This window comes from Pimephales promelas, chromosome 11, assembly GCF_988280905.1.
Source record: "Pimephales promelas chromosome 11, fPimPro1.hap1.1, whole genome shotgun sequence".
Taxonomy (NCBI): domain Eukaryota; kingdom Metazoa; phylum Chordata; class Actinopteri; order Cypriniformes; family Leuciscidae; genus Pimephales; species Pimephales promelas.
In genome coordinates, this window is record NC_142779.1 from 32,605,425 (window position 1) to 32,622,699 (window position 17,275).

General features: G+C 39.8%; 1 protein-coding gene across 2 annotated transcripts in view; it reads left to right on the forward strand.

Annotated features, from left to right (window-relative positions):
- The window catches only part of tjap1 (tight junction associated protein 1 (peripheral)), a 136,598-nt gene extending 124,662 nt beyond the window's left edge, over window positions 1–11,936 (forward strand). For both annotated transcript variants that reach the window (XM_089117305.1, XM_089117306.1), the window contains 2 exons: window positions 1,287–1,370; window positions 9,294–11,936. In XM_089117305.1, the coding sequence (XP_088973431.1) occupies window positions 1,287–1,370; window positions 9,294–10,721 (1,512 nt within the window). In that variant the 3' untranslated portion in view covers window positions 10,722–11,936. The remainder of the gene's footprint in view (window positions 1–1,286; window positions 1,371–9,293) is intronic.
- The last annotated feature ends 5,339 nt before the right edge of the window (window positions 11,937–17,275 follow it).

A 17,275-nucleotide genomic window follows, 5' to 3' on the forward strand; every position in this document is an offset into this window, starting at 1 on the left:
TTATTTATTCATTTATTTCTCTACGTGTTAGAGAATTGGTTCTCAACCATGGGGGCTTGGAAAAGTTTCAGTGGATTCTTGAAATAAATTTATATTATTTAAAATAATGCAAAACTTATTTTAATTGACCCCTCGATTCAACCACAAACCACAGTGTTCCCATAGTCTTTGAAAACCGTATTATACGAGGTGGCCTAAGACCTGGAAAAGTCATCTTTATTTACATATCTTAAATGAAAAATATTTTTTTGAAGCTTTTGCTTCTATCCTGTCCAACTTGTGTGTGTGTGTGTGTATATATATATATATATATATAAATACATGCATGAATACATACAGTGGTGACCAAACATTTTTTTTTACGTTTTTAAACGAGGGTCCTTCATTTATTTGACCCAAAATACAGCAAAAACAGTAATATTGAGAAATATTTTTGCAATTCAAAATAACCCTTTTCTTTTTGAATATATTTTAAAATGTAATTAATTCCTGTTATCAAAGCTGTATTTTCATGATCATTACTCCAGTCTTCAGTGTCACATGATCGTTCAGAAATCACTCTAATATTTATTATTATTATCAATGTTGAAAGCAGTTATTTTCAAGATTCTTTGATGAATAGAAAGTTCAAAAGAACAGCATTTATCTGAAACGGAAAGCTTTTGTAATATAATATTAATATGAAATATAATGCAATATATGCAATAAAAAAATAACTCTTACTCACCCCAAACCTTTGAACAGTATTGTTACAGAAGCTTTCTATTTCACATAAATGCTGTTTTTTTGAACTTTCTACTCATCAAATAGTCCTTATCCAACTAATCATAAACAACTGGAAGAGTCTTGTAAATTCAAACTAGGAATAATAAGCTCCAAAATCTGCAATATATATATATATATATTTTTTTTTTTCTTTCAGTTGGAATTCATGTTTTAGTTATAGTTGAGTGCCCACAGATTAAAATAAGTTTTGAAAACCAAACTAACGCAGAACCGACCATGTTCAAGTAATAATGAAGTCGCTCCGTGAAAAAAAATGCTAAACGACGAATCTCTTACATTGACACAGAGTTGGCTGCTTTTCCTTCTATCCAGTCCAACTCGTCTGTGTGTGTTTGTTTTTAGATTTGTCAAATAGATTTGTAATGATTTTGTGAAACATACATTCATTTGAAGGAAAGTGTCATTCCAAAAAAAGTTGACTTTGATGACTTTCTTTATTTGATGCGTCTCATACAGTATATGTTTCCCTGACACTTTCTCCATTGTCTGTCCTCATGCAGGAACGCTATCGGCAGGATTGTAATTTGGCCGTCCAGCTGTTGAAGTGCAATAAATCGCATTTCAGGAACCACAAGTTTGCTGATGTAAGTAATAGGATCTGTTCCTCATAAAAACACATCCCCTCCCACGTTTTAAAGAATCGTTCACCAAAAATTAAAATTCTGTCATTTTACTCATCTCATATCGTTTGATTGTTGTGCTGCCATACAACAGCTTTGTTTGCGAATAAGCATCCAGGTGTACATGGACAATAATACACTGCTAAGTATCAAAAATGATATGTAAATATGATTTCAGAGTAAGATTATTGTAGATTTGAGAATCACTTATTCTTGAATCACAGTAATTTTTCTCATTTATTATTTTTAAACATGCGTCAGGCATAGAAGAATAAGGCTACAGTCTTCGTTACAGATTTCTCTGTTCCCCATTTCCCATCATGCCAGCTCTAATGGTTTCTCTGCGTTTCTCCTTCCTCTCATGCCTTTATGTTTCTCTGAGTCACTATAGTAAGGATGGAGCTTACATACACTACTGAGGGACTTAGTTACAACTTCCTTGTAAGGTAGCAAAACATGTTGCTTATGTTTAAAATTGAACGTATACCTCATGCTTACACATGTCACAATCCACTTTCCATATTAAAGGGATACTCCATTTTTTTTTTTTTTTTTTGGAAATAGGCTCATTTTACAACTCCCCCAGAGTTAAACAATCGAGTTTTACCGTTTTCGAATCCATTCAGACGATTTTCTGATTTTTAGATGAATATCAGTAACCAGATAGTTTCTGGTCTCATTGACTCCCATAGTATATTTTATTCCTACTATGGAAGTCAATGAGACCAGAAACTATCTGGTTACTGATATTCTTCTAAAAATCAGACAATCGGCTGAATACATTCGAAAACGGTAAAACTCAACTGTTTTAACTCTGGGGGAGTTGTAAAATGAGCCTATTTCCAAAAAAAAAGTGGAGTATCCCTTTAAGAAACTATATACATTAGTGGTACATTTGCATTGCATCACTTTCCTTTTCATCATCAGTGGAACATCTCTGCTCAGTGATCATGTTACATTGCACACAAACTCTCATCTGCACACATACTCTGACTTCACAAAATACATCAAAGGAAAAAAAAAACTACATTTTTAGTCTTCAATTATAACAAAATACTGTCACTTTCAGTCTTTTCCGCACACAAAGCTATAATATGGCTTCAGAAGACTGGGAATGTGATTTATATCGGGGTTTTTGTTTGTTTTGTTTTTTGAGTTTGGCAGTATAAAACACCATCCACTTTCATTCTACTGTATGTGAAAGATCAGCTCGGACTTTCTGATACACATCTATCTTTTTTCGGAAGAAAGAAAATAAAACTGATTTTGAAGTGACATGAGGAGTAAATGATGACATAATTTTCATTTTTGTCTTTTGCTACCCCCTCCGCAGTGACACTTGTGGATGGTGGTGTGTGTGAGAGAGAGAGAGAGAGTGCACCATTACCCAGTGACTTTTTTGTTATGGACATGGATGGACCTCTGATTTTACGGACTGGGATCAGAGAGGAATAGTCAGAGAGGGAGAAAGAGAGAGAGAGAGACCAAGAGAATAGAGGATCGAAAAAAGCCATGTCTGCGTGATGTGCTTTATTGCAGCGTTTAGCATGAAGAGTGTGTGTCAGGGCAGTCGTGCTGCGACACACAGATGGTCTTTGGATACGGATGGTCTCGCTGGCAGAGTAAAGACGCCGTATTGACAAGGTGCCAGAGTCCAGACGCATCCGTCTGTTTGGCCTTTGTGTCTGTCCGTGGGGGAAAGTGGGGCTGATGGACAGAGAGGTATGATGAGACAGCTCGACCTCATGGGCATACGGCTATTGAACACATCAGGACATTATCACCTGCGGCCTGCTCTCTACATTACACGCATCTATCACTCTGTCTGTCCTTGTTGATCTGTATGGCAAACAACATTAAGTCTGTGGCTGGGGTTGGACTTACAAGTGACCGGTAGTCATCACACTTTTTTCTTCTAAACTGGTCAGATCTTCTGTCCAGTCAGATACATAAAAAGACAGATTTGTCTAATTCGAATAAAAAAAGTCAAGTCACCTTTATTTATTTATAGTGCTTTTTACAATACAGATTGTTTCAAAGAAGCTTTACAGTGATTACAGGAAAAGTTAGTTTCTTCTGTAAAATAGCATCATAGTCCAGATTAAGTAAGTTTAGTGGTGGTCCATTATTGTTGTAAAAAAGGTAAGGATATATATCCTATATAAAATATAAATTTGCTTTTCGTTCATTACTTAAAGCTCACTTGAAGTTCTTCAATACTACATCAAAACCTACTAACTAATAAAGTTCACATTTTTAAAAAAAAAACAAAAACAAGTGAACAGTCAGTAATAAAATAAGAACAAATACACAAATTACAAGCAGTGATCAATACTAAATGGCAAAGTTACTTCAGGTATTCAGTTAATAATAATTAAATCTAAATGTAAAATAACACTATTTGTTCACTGTAGAAATTCATCTTTGTTAAAGCTGTATTTTTTAATATTAATGACACAGATGACAGTTGGAATATTATTTGTGTGCTGTCACCTTAAAGGAGTAGTTCACTTTTAAAAAACTAATTTACTCATCCCCATGTCATCCAAGATGTCCATGTCATTCTTTCTTCAGTCGAAAAGAAATTAAAGGGATACTCCACTTTTTTTGGAAATGTGTTCATTTTACCACTCCCCCAGAGTTAAACAGTTGAGTTTAACCGTTTTTAGATACATTCAGCCGATTGTCTGATATTTAGAAGAATATCAGTAACCAGACTATTTCTGGTCTCATTGACTCCCATAGTAGGAAGAAAAAATATACTATGGTAGTCAGTGAGACCAGAAACTGTCTGGTTACTGATATTCTTCTAAATACCAGAAAATCGACTGAATGTATCTGAAAACGGTAAAACCCAACTGTTTAACTTCTGGGGGAGTTGTTAAATGAGCCTATTTCCAAAAAAAAAGTGGAGTATCCCTTTAAGGTTTTTGATGAAAACATTTTCTCCATATAATGGACTTCAGTGGGAACCAAACGGTTCAAGGTCCAAAAGACAGTTTCACTGTTCAAAGGGCTTTAAACGACACCAGACGAAGAATAAGGGTTTTATCTAGCGAAACAATCGCGTGATTCTCCTGTTCGAACACATTCATCAAAATGAACTAATCTTTTCTTCGTGTCATTTGGTTCATTTAACGAACGAAATGAACTATTTGATTCGGGAAAAGATTTGTTCATTTTGATGAACGAGTTCGAATAGAAGAGTCACGAACTTGCATCACAGAACAGAGCAAGGCGACCATTTATAAACTTCGCTGTTTTTTTTGTTGTTGTTTTTTTTTTTAAATGAGCGATCGTTTCGCTTGATAAGACCCTGATAGCAATAGCAAATCTAGGTTTTTTCTGGTAAGTGACGGAATTGTTTTCTGGAACTGCAAAATAGCTCCAGGGATTGTTTGCGCCGAAACACGCCTCCTTTATTGCGCTAAACCGCCCAGTGAGCGCAAGTCCATTCCTTAGTTTAACCAACGTGCGTCTGTGGAGGGAAAAGTCCGCTTTGCACGGTTGCAAAATAGGAATGATACATGCGTCGTTGTACGAAGTCATTTGCGCCGGGTGCAAGATATATTAGTCTTTTCTAAACTAGTTTAAATATTCAAACAGAAGCCTTTAGATTTGAACTTTTATGAAGAGCATGAGAATCTCTTTCAATTTACATTTGTCCAAACTTTTAGGTTATCCGTATTGAGTGTGGATCTTCCTCCTTGCCAGCAATTGATTCTCAAAGGATCTGTCTTCATACTTGACTGTATTGTGATCTCTCTATGAGAACTATAGGGATGACGTGAATTCACTGGGACCCGTGGTATTTTTAGAGAATATTTGATTCACTGTCCAGATGATCGTCTTGCCCTGCTCTCATGAACTCTGTCATTCATTACTCTGCAAGCAGAGATCACAGACTATTCCATTGGTTATTTTTAGACTCAACTTAGCCTAAGCCATTACCTGTTTTTATTCTGGTACTTCTAACGTAAAGCCACTGTTTTAAAGCATCCACTTGTAAAGCACCATTTGTAAAATTCTCCAAATGAATGTCAAACTGATCTGCACTACATTGCATCAAACAGGCCGCTTTTGTATTCTCTCTCAGCTTTAGAAGTGCTCTGAGAGCCATTATGTGTCGGTCCAGTGCTGGCAGACTGAGAGTTATTGTTGAAGCTCTCATTTAGAAATTCTCTATCTTTAGCTAAAGATGGAAATTATGCACAGTAATTTGCATACTGTCTTTAAGTGTAGGTCACTGCAAAAATGTGAAGAGTTGTGACTTCTCTTTGTTAGGATAACTTAGGAAGATGAATTAACATGCCAAAATCTTGGCCAGTATTATAACCTATAATTACATTTGAACCGATATATTGGCCGATTAATCTAAATCCAATTTTTTTATATAAATTGACAGCCTGAATAGAAACAAAAAAGTCCCAAGCACATAATTTTTACGTTCTCATTATAATTTTATGCCTATTTGACAGACTTGACTTTAAGTGATTTCAATCAAATTTGAAGCAATTCAAAACCATCATGACAAACAGTGCGCATCTGAAGTGTCTCAGCTGAAGGAAATAATCTTATCAGGTCCGTAATTATCAGGCCGATAAGGAGAACGTTATAGATGATCATAGCGATATGGTGGCCGGTATATCGTGCATTCCTAGTTTAGTGCGTTTTAAGCAGCTGAGCTTTTATATAGTCTCATGCGGTCAGACTTTTGTCTAATGGTGAGTTCACACTGGACGCGAATAGCGCGTCAGGCGCGAGTGATTTCAATGTTAAGTCAATGGAAAAACGCGTTACACACGTAAAAAATTCCTGCGGCGATGCGATGCGAATACGCCTCATTCGCACGTCAAGTTCGCGCGAATGGTGCAAATTGAGCGTCTGGCACATTAAGAGCGAATGATTTAGTTAGTGCTATTTGTGCATTCACACGTTTGATGCGAATTCGCGTCTGCCGCCCGAGTTGAAGAATCTGAACTTTGGCATCAATTCGCGTCGCGGTAACCAATCAGGAGCCTAGCTGCTTACTCACGTGGTGAAGGATCTGGATGCTTCAATATATACAACAAAGCAAATATTTTATCCCTTAAAAAAAGGGCAAGGGTGATCCTCGCTCCGATGCGGGTCATCAAACTGGCCGCGGGACAGGCGGAAGTACCGCCGACAGCGGCCGTCATCCAGCGCAGCAAATGACGAAAGTCGCCAAACGGTTCACCTCCGAAGGGTCCGGTGGAGTCGGACATAAATACGGTGACGATGATCCCCACGCCGCTGTTCTGCTCTCCAGAGCAAATACAGTGACTCTCTCGATGAATGTTCGATCAAAATAAAAAAAGATGGCCGCCAACGGGTTTCGATTCTGACCCGGGTCAGTTTCACTCTTGACACGTGAATGAACACAAAGTGGTCAAGCGTCAAACTAGACATAGGGATAAAGTCCAGACCATACTCCATACTGAAGATTTTTCTGGCTAAGATTGACCGGTTTGTAAAGATACCCAAGTTTGTCCTGATTTTCTGTGGGTGAAGAAATTTGTTTTGCGTTTTGTTTCGCACTCTGTGTAACATTTGACTTTCCCACACAAGCATGTGACGCTTCAGTGGTCATGGGAAACACATGCGCTCTGCCCCCTGGGACAATTGATTTAGGGAATGTCATGTAGATTTCTAAGCTAGAAGGCCATCAAGGGGTCATGCTTGGAAGTGGGGTCTGGACGGATCAATTCTCCTCTGCCCTCACACCCAATGGAAGTAAGGGTTTTGGGGGAATTTGCCGCCTTACAGGATCGTTACAGCATAAAGCTGAGCAGGGCTGTGTGATCACTGATTTTCCCTGCCTTTTTCCCCCCACAAATCAATGACCTAGCCTGGCTTCGTTAAATCGTTCCACACTACAGAATAAAATAAAGGCCTCATCGCCTGCCTTTTTTTTCTATTAGTCTCTCTCTCTCTCTCTCTCTATCTTTCTCTGTCTGTCTCCCCTCTTCGGTAATAATCTAATTCGAGGTGAGCTTTTTACTCTTTATTCTTCTTTCTCGCATTAGGGTGAGGGCATTTTTTTAAATGAAAAAAGGCTATTTTCTGCTGTTCTTGATCATGACTGAGATGGGGCAGTATGGTAGATAGGCCTCATTGAACATCTTATTCCCACCCAAGTGTTGATTGATCTTATTGAAAATGCACCTTGCAAGAGAGAATTCATCTACAAAATATCCTATATGGAAACGTAGAAAAAAATCTCTAAAACATTATTGGACTAGATGATATTAAAGGCATAGTTCTCCTAAGAAATAAGATCCTCATCCTGTTTTTTCAAACTCATCCCAAACCTACTTTCATTGAAACACAGACAAAAAGTTGAATGGATTATTTGATAGTACTTTATTGTCCTGTCTGGATCTTGCCTTTCCGTAATCAACACTGTAAATATTCGCACATTTCTACTTTACGTAATAAATATAGTCATATTTTAAGGACTTTTGTTGGTCCTTAAAACTCACTGGAAACTGAATTGACCCTGTTCATCTGTTCAAAATGAGGCCATTCGAATGCCTGTACATAGTAAGTCAAGTCACCTTTATTTATTTCTAGCGCTTTTTACAATACAGATCGTTTTAAAGCAGCTTTACAGAGATAACAGCAAAATAATGCAACAAAGTTTGTTTCTGCTGTAAAGCAGAACTAGAAGAAAATAGTCCAGCTTAAAGCCCCGTTTACACCGCCAGCGATTTTGTCGCTGTGTGTCGCAAGGCTCTGTACTGTGATGTCGCTTGTGGGCGTTCGTAGTGCTGTCGCTCTGATGTTATTGGTAGACTGCACGTCTGGCCATATCTATACAAAAGACCATCACAAGTGATATATAATTTTAGTTTGACTGGGAATTAATGACTTTTAAGGCTAAAAAGAAACTGTATGCTGTTGGGAGAGTGTTTTTATATCTCCACAGCTGTGTTCAGTGGATTAAATCATTTACTAGATCAACGATCGATCAATGAACAAATTAAACTCACTCATACTGTGACAAATTATAAAAACATCATTTGAATTTGACAAATAATCAATTTTCTTGTCCCTAATAGTCAACATAATGCAGGGGAAATTGTAAAATGAACTGCAGCAGTGTTAAACGTGCATCTTAAAATTACAACATTCGAACTGTAACGTTAAATGTATGAATTAAACTCACTGAGACTGTCGACAGTTTCTTTTCCATGCATCATTTTATTATCCATGTGTGTGGTTAGTCAAATCATATAAAACAGTGAAATCGTCCTCAAACTCTTTCTTTCTGTCTTGCCTGCCCTGCACTCGAGACGGTGACGTGAGCTCCACTGAAAGTCTTATTTCCTATTGGTTGTCGCTCGCAAAAATCGCTTCTCATTTGCATAAAGTTGAAAATTCTCAACTTTTGTCTCTTGTCACTTGACACGCCCACATTCTGTCGCCAACGGTCACTGTCACTCGTGTCGCCGGATGTCGCCAGCGTTCCATTGAAATGAATGGGATCTTGTCGCTTTGTCGCTGCGTGTCGCTGGCGGTGTGAACTGGGCTTAAGTAAGTTTAGTGATGGTGTATTTTTGTGTAAAAAAAAGTTATTAATTTAGTTTGGCCGCTCTGGAGCAAACAATGATGTCATCATCAAGCTCATTTCACTTCTCATATAATGGTGTCAATGCAGGCAGATTAACAATATTGTTGAATATTAACTATCCCCAACTATGCAAGCCAAAAGCCAAAGTAACTAAGTTCTTATCATCCAAGCTTTTTTTTCAGGATCAGGTTTGGATCTTTTTATGTATATCGCATAAAAACAATACTGCTGAAAAATGATCCCTTGTCACGCTGGTTTGTCTGTGTGTTTATTATTTCTATAATGTTTTGCAGTTGCCATATGAGCTACAGGACATGGTGAACAAGCACATGAAGAGCAGCTTGCCTAACAAGACTCAGGGAGCTCAAGCCCAGGATCCCGACACTCTGAGCCTGACTCCCGCAGACGTAGTGCCCACTTCAGTGATCGCCCGAGTTCTTGAGAAGCCCGAGCCCCTGGTGCTCAACTCAGCCCAGTCGAGCAGCAGTGCAGGTCGGCCAGTGGCCGAGGACGTGTTCGTGCACGTTGACATGACGGGACCACAAGATAGCGGTGGAGGGCATGAGAATGGTGGTTCTGTTCATGCAAGGCCTCCCGCGGGTGCCGGTTCTGATCAACAGCATGTAAACGGCATGTGCCGAAGCCAGGGTTGCCTGGATGGTCCGACAGGAGAAGATGGGGGCGCCCCCTCTTTTGAGAAGTTGAATCCGTACCCAGCTCCTCCACCACCAAACCCGCTCTACCCTGGTCGCAAAGTTATCGAGTTCACTTCAGACGACAAAGTCAAGATCCCCAAGAACAGCCCACTTCCCAACTGCACCTATGCTACACGTCAGGCCATTTCTCTGAGTCTTGTGCAGAACGAAGAGGAGGCGGCGGAGCGCCAGCGCACCGTTCCCAATAGTCCCGCTGTATCTGATGGGGGTTGGCGGTCGGGGACCTCCTCATCTTCCGGCGGAGGACTCGCCTCTCACCAGCGCACACCTCCGCAGATGGATGCTACGGACACCCTCTCCAGTCATTCGAGTCCCTTTAGCAGCCCCCCTCAGCCGCCTAGTGCTTTTGCCAGCTCTGGTAGTTCTGAGGAGGATCTGCTGGCCAACTGGCAGCGCATGTTTGTCGAAAAAATGGCACCGTCTACAGACGGCTCCCTTGTCAACCGTACATCCTTCAGCAGCGAGACTGTGAAAGATCTCCAAAGAAGTCACAATGGAAAATCAGGAGACGGTGCTCTGAGAGGTGCCTACTCTGACGGCGAAGAGGGTTCCTCGGCCCAGAGCTGGACAGCAAGTAGAGAGTCCAGTTTGGATACCGACACCAGCAGCATGGCGGACCTCCGGGCAAAGAAGACGCACTATGGAGGTGACTTTTCCCAGGAAGAGGGTGAACACCTACTGATGACCCTTGATCCACTTGACAATGATGGTGCTAGTGGAGACACCATGGTCACCATTGAGAGCAGTCCAGTTTCTGCTGAGCATCAAGAGTTTGCTGACGATGCGGGATCAGCGGGGAGTTCAGCTGAGGAACGGGATATCCTTCCCCGGGACTTGCCTGTCATTGGCTCAAAGGTCGTAGCTGCCCTTGAGGACTTTACAGACAAGCCGCCTCGGAGTGGCTCCACACGACCTCTGAAGAGTCCCAAGAGGATGGGGGTTCATCACTTGCACCGTAAAGACAGCCTTACCAGAGCGCAAGAGCATGGAAACTTGCTGGACTGAGACTTCCAGGCTTATTTTTCTCTTTTTTGTTTTGCTTTTTTTACCTTGAGTGCTCTTTGTCTTACTAGCAATCACTAGTCATAGCAGCACACGACGAGTGGAAGGGATTGAATCAGCCTTGCTGTAGTTATCCCGAGGCATCATTGTAACTCTTCTGTCCTCTCTTTGAGGCATGGATCTCTCTTATCTGTTGAACCTATGGGATTGATGGATCAGTGGTAAAGTACCGACTGCAACTTCAATTACTCTGGCTAGTGAGTGGACAGCGCTTCAGGGATCGTACAAGAATGTCATAGATTGATTTAAGGTGATTTCCACCAGTCCAAGACTTGCTTCTGCTTGATGTGTCATGATTGAATGGGCAACAGCAGGACATAGCCATACAATCACACTTTTGTAAGAGAAAGAGTCCTTCAGTGGCGACAAGATTGAGCAGCATTAGGATTGGACCCTGTGGCACTGTGCAGACATGGATGTTTTGACATTTACTTTTGCCCTCGGGTGAGAGTTTTCTAGCCGGATAAGGAGATACATCCAGTATCCCAGTACAATCCCTTTGGTGTGGGAGATGGGATAGTACCAAATGGCCACAGATACCACTGTGTCAGGTTGAAGTAGGTTAAATGTAATCTAGGGGACTCTCTTGTCAATTTTCAGTGCCTAACCCTTGCTCTGACAGAGGGGGCTCTTCATCACCCTTTAACAGAACATCTTGTTCCTTTAGTTTGCTTTTAGTCCATAAACTGAGGATCCCTCACCTCCATTTTTCAGTTACCTCTCATCACTGATCTACCACTGTATTTCAACATCCAACCTAGGGACAGTTTTTGTACTTTAATAAATGACTTATGAAAGGATTTTGATGTATTGGGAATACGTTTCAATGATGGATATACTTCCTGATTTTCATTCTGACCTGTTTTGTCTGACTAATGGTATTTAAAACTGATTATGATTTTAAGTACGTTTTTAGAGTTAGGTTGTTGTTGTTTTTTTGTGTATTTATTTGTTTTTTCCCAGTCTAAAGTGTCCCATTACAAGAAGTGCACAGGTTACCAAATCCTGTCGTAAAGTTAAATGAGAAGGTATACAATCTACAATATTACACTGCATGGAAATGCAAACCAAACAGTGCTGTATTTGGCATTTTGATAATTTTTTATCTTTTTTCAAAGGCCAGTATTTATGAGTAAAATACTTTGCAAGGCTGAAACATTTGGATGCGTCATTGGTTTTTCGTGTCCTCAAATTTAGAGGTGTATAAATGCGTCCCCTCACTGCTGATGGCACACATTGCCATTCAGAGGACATATTAATATTAAAAAAAAAAAAAACCTATGCATATAGTACTGTTTAAAAACACCACAAAAACCTGAATTACTGACTTTGAAATGCAGAATGTTAGCTAAAAAGCAGAGGTTTCAGCCAGAAGCATGCCTTTGTTTGTTAAAATGGCACTGACGCAAACACTTTGCTTTGTTTTTCAACCCTAATTTCAAGGAAAGCCATGTTTTAATCTTAATGAATGTAATCATCTTCACGTAGCATCCATTTTCTTTGGTTCCTTATTATTCGTTAACTAATTATACTGCTGTATTTTAAGGGGAATGTGCATCCCGCCATCATTAAGTGTGTTTTTCTGTTTTTTTTGTGCGTGTGGAAATCTGAATTCTCTTGATTATGGATGATCAGACTGTCCAGCAGATACTCTCTACAAGTTGTTAGTTTCTGTTCTGTGTGTTCCAGTCTTAAATTTCAGTCATTTCATTTCAAGCCTCGTTCAAATAGCATTTTAACTTTTATCATTTTTTTTCTCAAAGAGTTTCAGATGCGACCACTACACGCATCTTCATTCTTTTGTTTTGATGAATATATTTTAGAGACTATTAAAACTCTGTGTTGCCTTTTTAAGTGCTGCTTGCTTTGTGTTCTTTTTAATAGGCCTACAAGTTATAGTCTCTTGACCGGTCAACATCCCACCCTGGGTCTCAAGTATGTACAGTACGTCATGCAGTGTTGTACTAATCAGTGTATTTTTAAGTAATTGGACACAGAATGCTTTTTTTTCACACAATTACTTCACTGGTGATATGCAACAGTGTTCTTCATGTGTAACACTTTTGATTTTTAGGTTTGTCTTTTATTTATCTACATATCAGCCAGTCGGAATGTACAGTAGCATGGATTGCATTTTAACAGTATTACTGGAAAGATGTCAGACTTTTGTTGGAACTTGCTGTATATATTCACGGTCAATGTGATTTTGCATGTTCCTGGATCAACATATTTAGTCTTAAAGGAGTAGTTCCCTTCAGAATTAAAATTTCCTGATAATTTACTCACCCCCACTAGCCTGGTTAAAACCAGACCATTCTTATAGACAAATCATTTCCAGAGGGGCGTCACCAACGGACGTCGCGGATAGACCTAAAACCAATCAGAGCGATGAAGGAGATGACGTATGCGGCAAGTGTTGTTCTTTGCTCGGTTTTTAACAAAAAGAAAACGTTCAAATCACTTAAAGGGTTAGTTCACCCAAAAATGAAAATTAAGTCATTAATTACTCACCCCCATGCTGTACCAACCCCGTAAGACCTTCGTTCATCTTCGGAACACAAATGAAGATATTTTTGATTAAATTTGAGAGCTGTATAACTACCACATTGGCTCCTAAGGGACTGCCTCTTGACGGCCCAGAAAGTCAATGAAGAAAATGTTTAAATATCCCAAGTGACTACCGTGGCTCAACTATATGTTTATAAAGCGACGCGAATACTTTTTGTGCGAAAAAACAAACAAAAATAACAAGTTTATTCGACTATTTCTTTTCTTCCTTGTAGGCCAGAACGAGACTTCCTTAGATTTCCACGACGCATGCGCGAGAATTGCGATCTGAAGTAGTTGAAAAAGATATCAATTCTCGCGCATGCGTTGTGGAAATCTAAGGAAGTCTCTTTTCTGGCCTACAAGGAAGAAAAGAAATAGTCGAATAAACTCGTTATTTTTGTTTGTTTTTTCGCACAAAAAGTATTCGCGTCGCTTGATAAACATATAGTTGAGCCACGGTAGTCACTTGAGATATTTAAACATTTTTTTTTTCATTGACTTTCTGGGCCGTCAAGAGGCAGTCCCTTAGGAGCCAATGTGGTAGTTATACAGCTCTCAAATTTAATCAAAAATATCTTCATTTGTGTTCCGAAGAAGAACGAAGGTCTTACGGGGTTGGTACAGCATGGGGGTGAGTAAATAATGACTTAATTTTCATTTTTGGGTGAACTAACCCTTTAAAACAGACGCGATTGCTGATTCAAACAAGTGATTTTCGCTACAATGTAGGCTACAAAATCTACTACAAAATCGTGTAAAGTGTAAAGGCCCCAACCCCAACGTTTCTGATTGGTGCCACGATTTCGACGAATTGGAAATGAGCTCTTTGCCAGACTAACCTTCAGAGCAAATCTTAATTTGCCGGAAGTTGTCTGGGTTTTCCCAGGCTACACCCCCACGCTATCCAAAAGATTTATGTCTTTCTTCAGTCGAAAAGAAATTAAGGTTTTTGAGGAAAACATTCCAGGATTTTTCTCCAAATAGTGTCCAACAGGTTGAAGGTCCAAGTTGCAGTTTCAGTGCAGCTTTTACACGTCCTACACAATCCCAGCCGAGGAATAAGGGTCTTATAGCTGCGATGCGCCACACATTTCGCAATCACGTTGAAAGGTCACGCATGATGTAGGTGAAAGTACAAACCTAGTGCCTAAAGTGAACGTGCAAAGAATAAGTCATACGCCCTTTACAAAATGAATAAAAGGTTAAACAAGGATAGGATGATCTTGAAGTTTGAGGACAAAATTAGTTTTCCGCGCAACCCTACATTTTCCGACTAACCTATTGAACGTCATTATGTAATGCGTGAAGTCGTGGACGTCCAAGACGAGCATTTTATTTTAGAAAATGAGCGATGGTTTGGTTAGTTTAAGACCCTTGTTCCTCAGTTGGGATCGTGTAGTGCCTTTGAAGCTGCATTGAAATTTTGACCTTCAACCCGTTGATAACCCGAAAAATCCATGTTTTCCTCAAAAACCTTAATTTCTTTTCGACTGAAGAAAGAAAGACGTGAAAATCTTGGATGATGTGGGGGTGAGAGAATTTTTATTCTGAAGTGAACTAATCCTTTAACTCTATCCCAACCCAAAAATCTGAAGGAAATGATAGGTGATTTTAATAAGATTGTAAAGCCGCCTTTCCACCGCACGCGACATTCGCATACAATTGTCGCATTTCGCCCCCTATTGTCAGTCGCACGGAACTTTGAAATTGGTCGTGAAGCAACCGTAACCCTCGGATATTCACAATGGTAAAATTAATGATTTTTATGAATGTAATGCATGAATATATCTACACAAAACAAATGACCCTCAATACATCTCAAATAAATACATAGTAGATTTTATAGAGCTAATCAATAAAAATATTTTTTTACAGAAATAGTGTTTATAGAAAAACATTAAAGAGTTGAAATATTGGTAATTCTACCCTCGCGCTCATAGTTTTGATTAGAAGAATACATCACATCCGGTTAGCCGGTCGCATACGGTATAGCCGCAGAAGTTCAGATATTTCAACGGATCCAAAGCTCAAATCGGATCCGAATTTTCCGCGTTCGCATATGATCGGAACTCCCTGCAGCTCCCGTACGACGCTTCATTGGAAATAAATGACTTCCAGTCCGACGACTGTCGTTTGTTGTGTACAGTGGAAAGGCGTCTTAAACCTAAACTTGACATGAACTATAAACTTGTCCCTCAAATCTGATTGGTTGATTGGAATGTTGATCCAGGAACATGTTGCACTTTGGTGAAATCACGTTCACCATATATTCCCACGTTATCTCACGACGAATTAGCACGAGGGATTAAAAATTGGCTAATTCGCCTCACTCGTACGAATTCGTACAACTTGCCTAAACCCATGTGATGGGTAGGTTTAGGGGCGGGGTCGTATTTTCGTATTACCATACGAATTTGGTAACTCGTAAAATATGTACAAATTAGCAATTAGAGTGAGGTCAAATGAATTCATGCGAATTAGCCATCTCGTAAAATTCGTACGAATTGCCGTGAGATCGGGTTGTATATTCCAGCCCGTTCTCATTCCAATGCGTCATTTATTGGTGCTTTTGACAATGCGTCTACATCCAACGCACATAGCACCCTTTACGCCGCCTTCACACTGGCAGTTGAAATCAGCTCCGATGCGGCTGCGAAACGACCGGAAGTCATTAATTTCCTATGGAGATTCGCATACCGCATACGAAGGTGTCCGAAACAGGTCCGACCGAGTGCGGTGCGAAGAAAATCGTGTCCGTTGGTCATCCAGATGCGTTCAAAAATTGGAACTCGTGCGAAAAGCTACGGACGGTTCCTATCCGACAATTCCAGCGGAAGTTGAGCGTTGCTATGGTACTGATAAACAAACCTGAATTATTAACTTTTAATAAAATAAATAATGATTTTATAACGATAAGTTGTCATGTCATTTTTTATTTTCATGACTTTCTAACGTTTATTAGGGCAGTTAATACAATTAAATTGAAGGTAGACATTGAACTATTGACCACTATATCACATTTTTTAGCCGACCTGACATGCAACTTTCCTCACGCAGCATAACCCTCATCAAAGAGATCATAAAGAACTGACAGAATCAAACTTTAATCTCTCCGCCATTTTTGTTCTATCCGCGTCCGACGCTTTTCACTGTGTAGTACGACGTCCGTTGGGAACGTATTGCGTATTACGGAGCTGATTTCAACTGCCAGTGTAAAGGCAACGTTAGCGTCAATATGAGACGCAGATATATGGTCCAGAAGGCGCCTCCTAGTGGTCTATCCCTAAACCTACCCATAACCAAAGCGTGTTATATCGACTCTAAAGGGTGCCATGTGCGTTGGATGTATACGCATTGTCAAAAGCGTCACTATATGACTCCCTAGGATGAGCTGGACCTCATAGCTGTTCTGCCACCACACTCCTGGCCTTGAATCATTTAGCGATACGTTCCTCTGTGAAGGGCAGAATGTGCGATTGAAGGCTTCCCGAGTCCACACTTACTCTTCTTGTCTGTTTCGGTCTCTTCGTATGTAGTTATCAATCTTGCTTCGCAATATATGGGAGTACCACTAATAGCCCATGATTAATTGAAGTGTAACTACCCACCATCGTGAATAATTCATATTTTATCATGTTCTAAAATAGTTCTGTGATGCTTTAAAGAGACAGAGTAGGTTTTTGCATGTGGAAATGGACGCCCTTAAATAATTCAGTCTCATCAGATGCTACACTGCAGGCACCAGGTTGTGCAAATAAATACAAAAAAGACGTGACAGTGGTCAGGATGCGTCTCGTACACCGAGTGTATAAATAGGCCTTTCTCTTCTGCTCTCATGCAACTTTAATAACTCAAATTGAATTGCTCGCATACATGTTATTTAATACAAGGTGACCCTCAGGCAAGCAAAATCTTTACTGAGAAATCTAAAGAATTAACAAAAACAA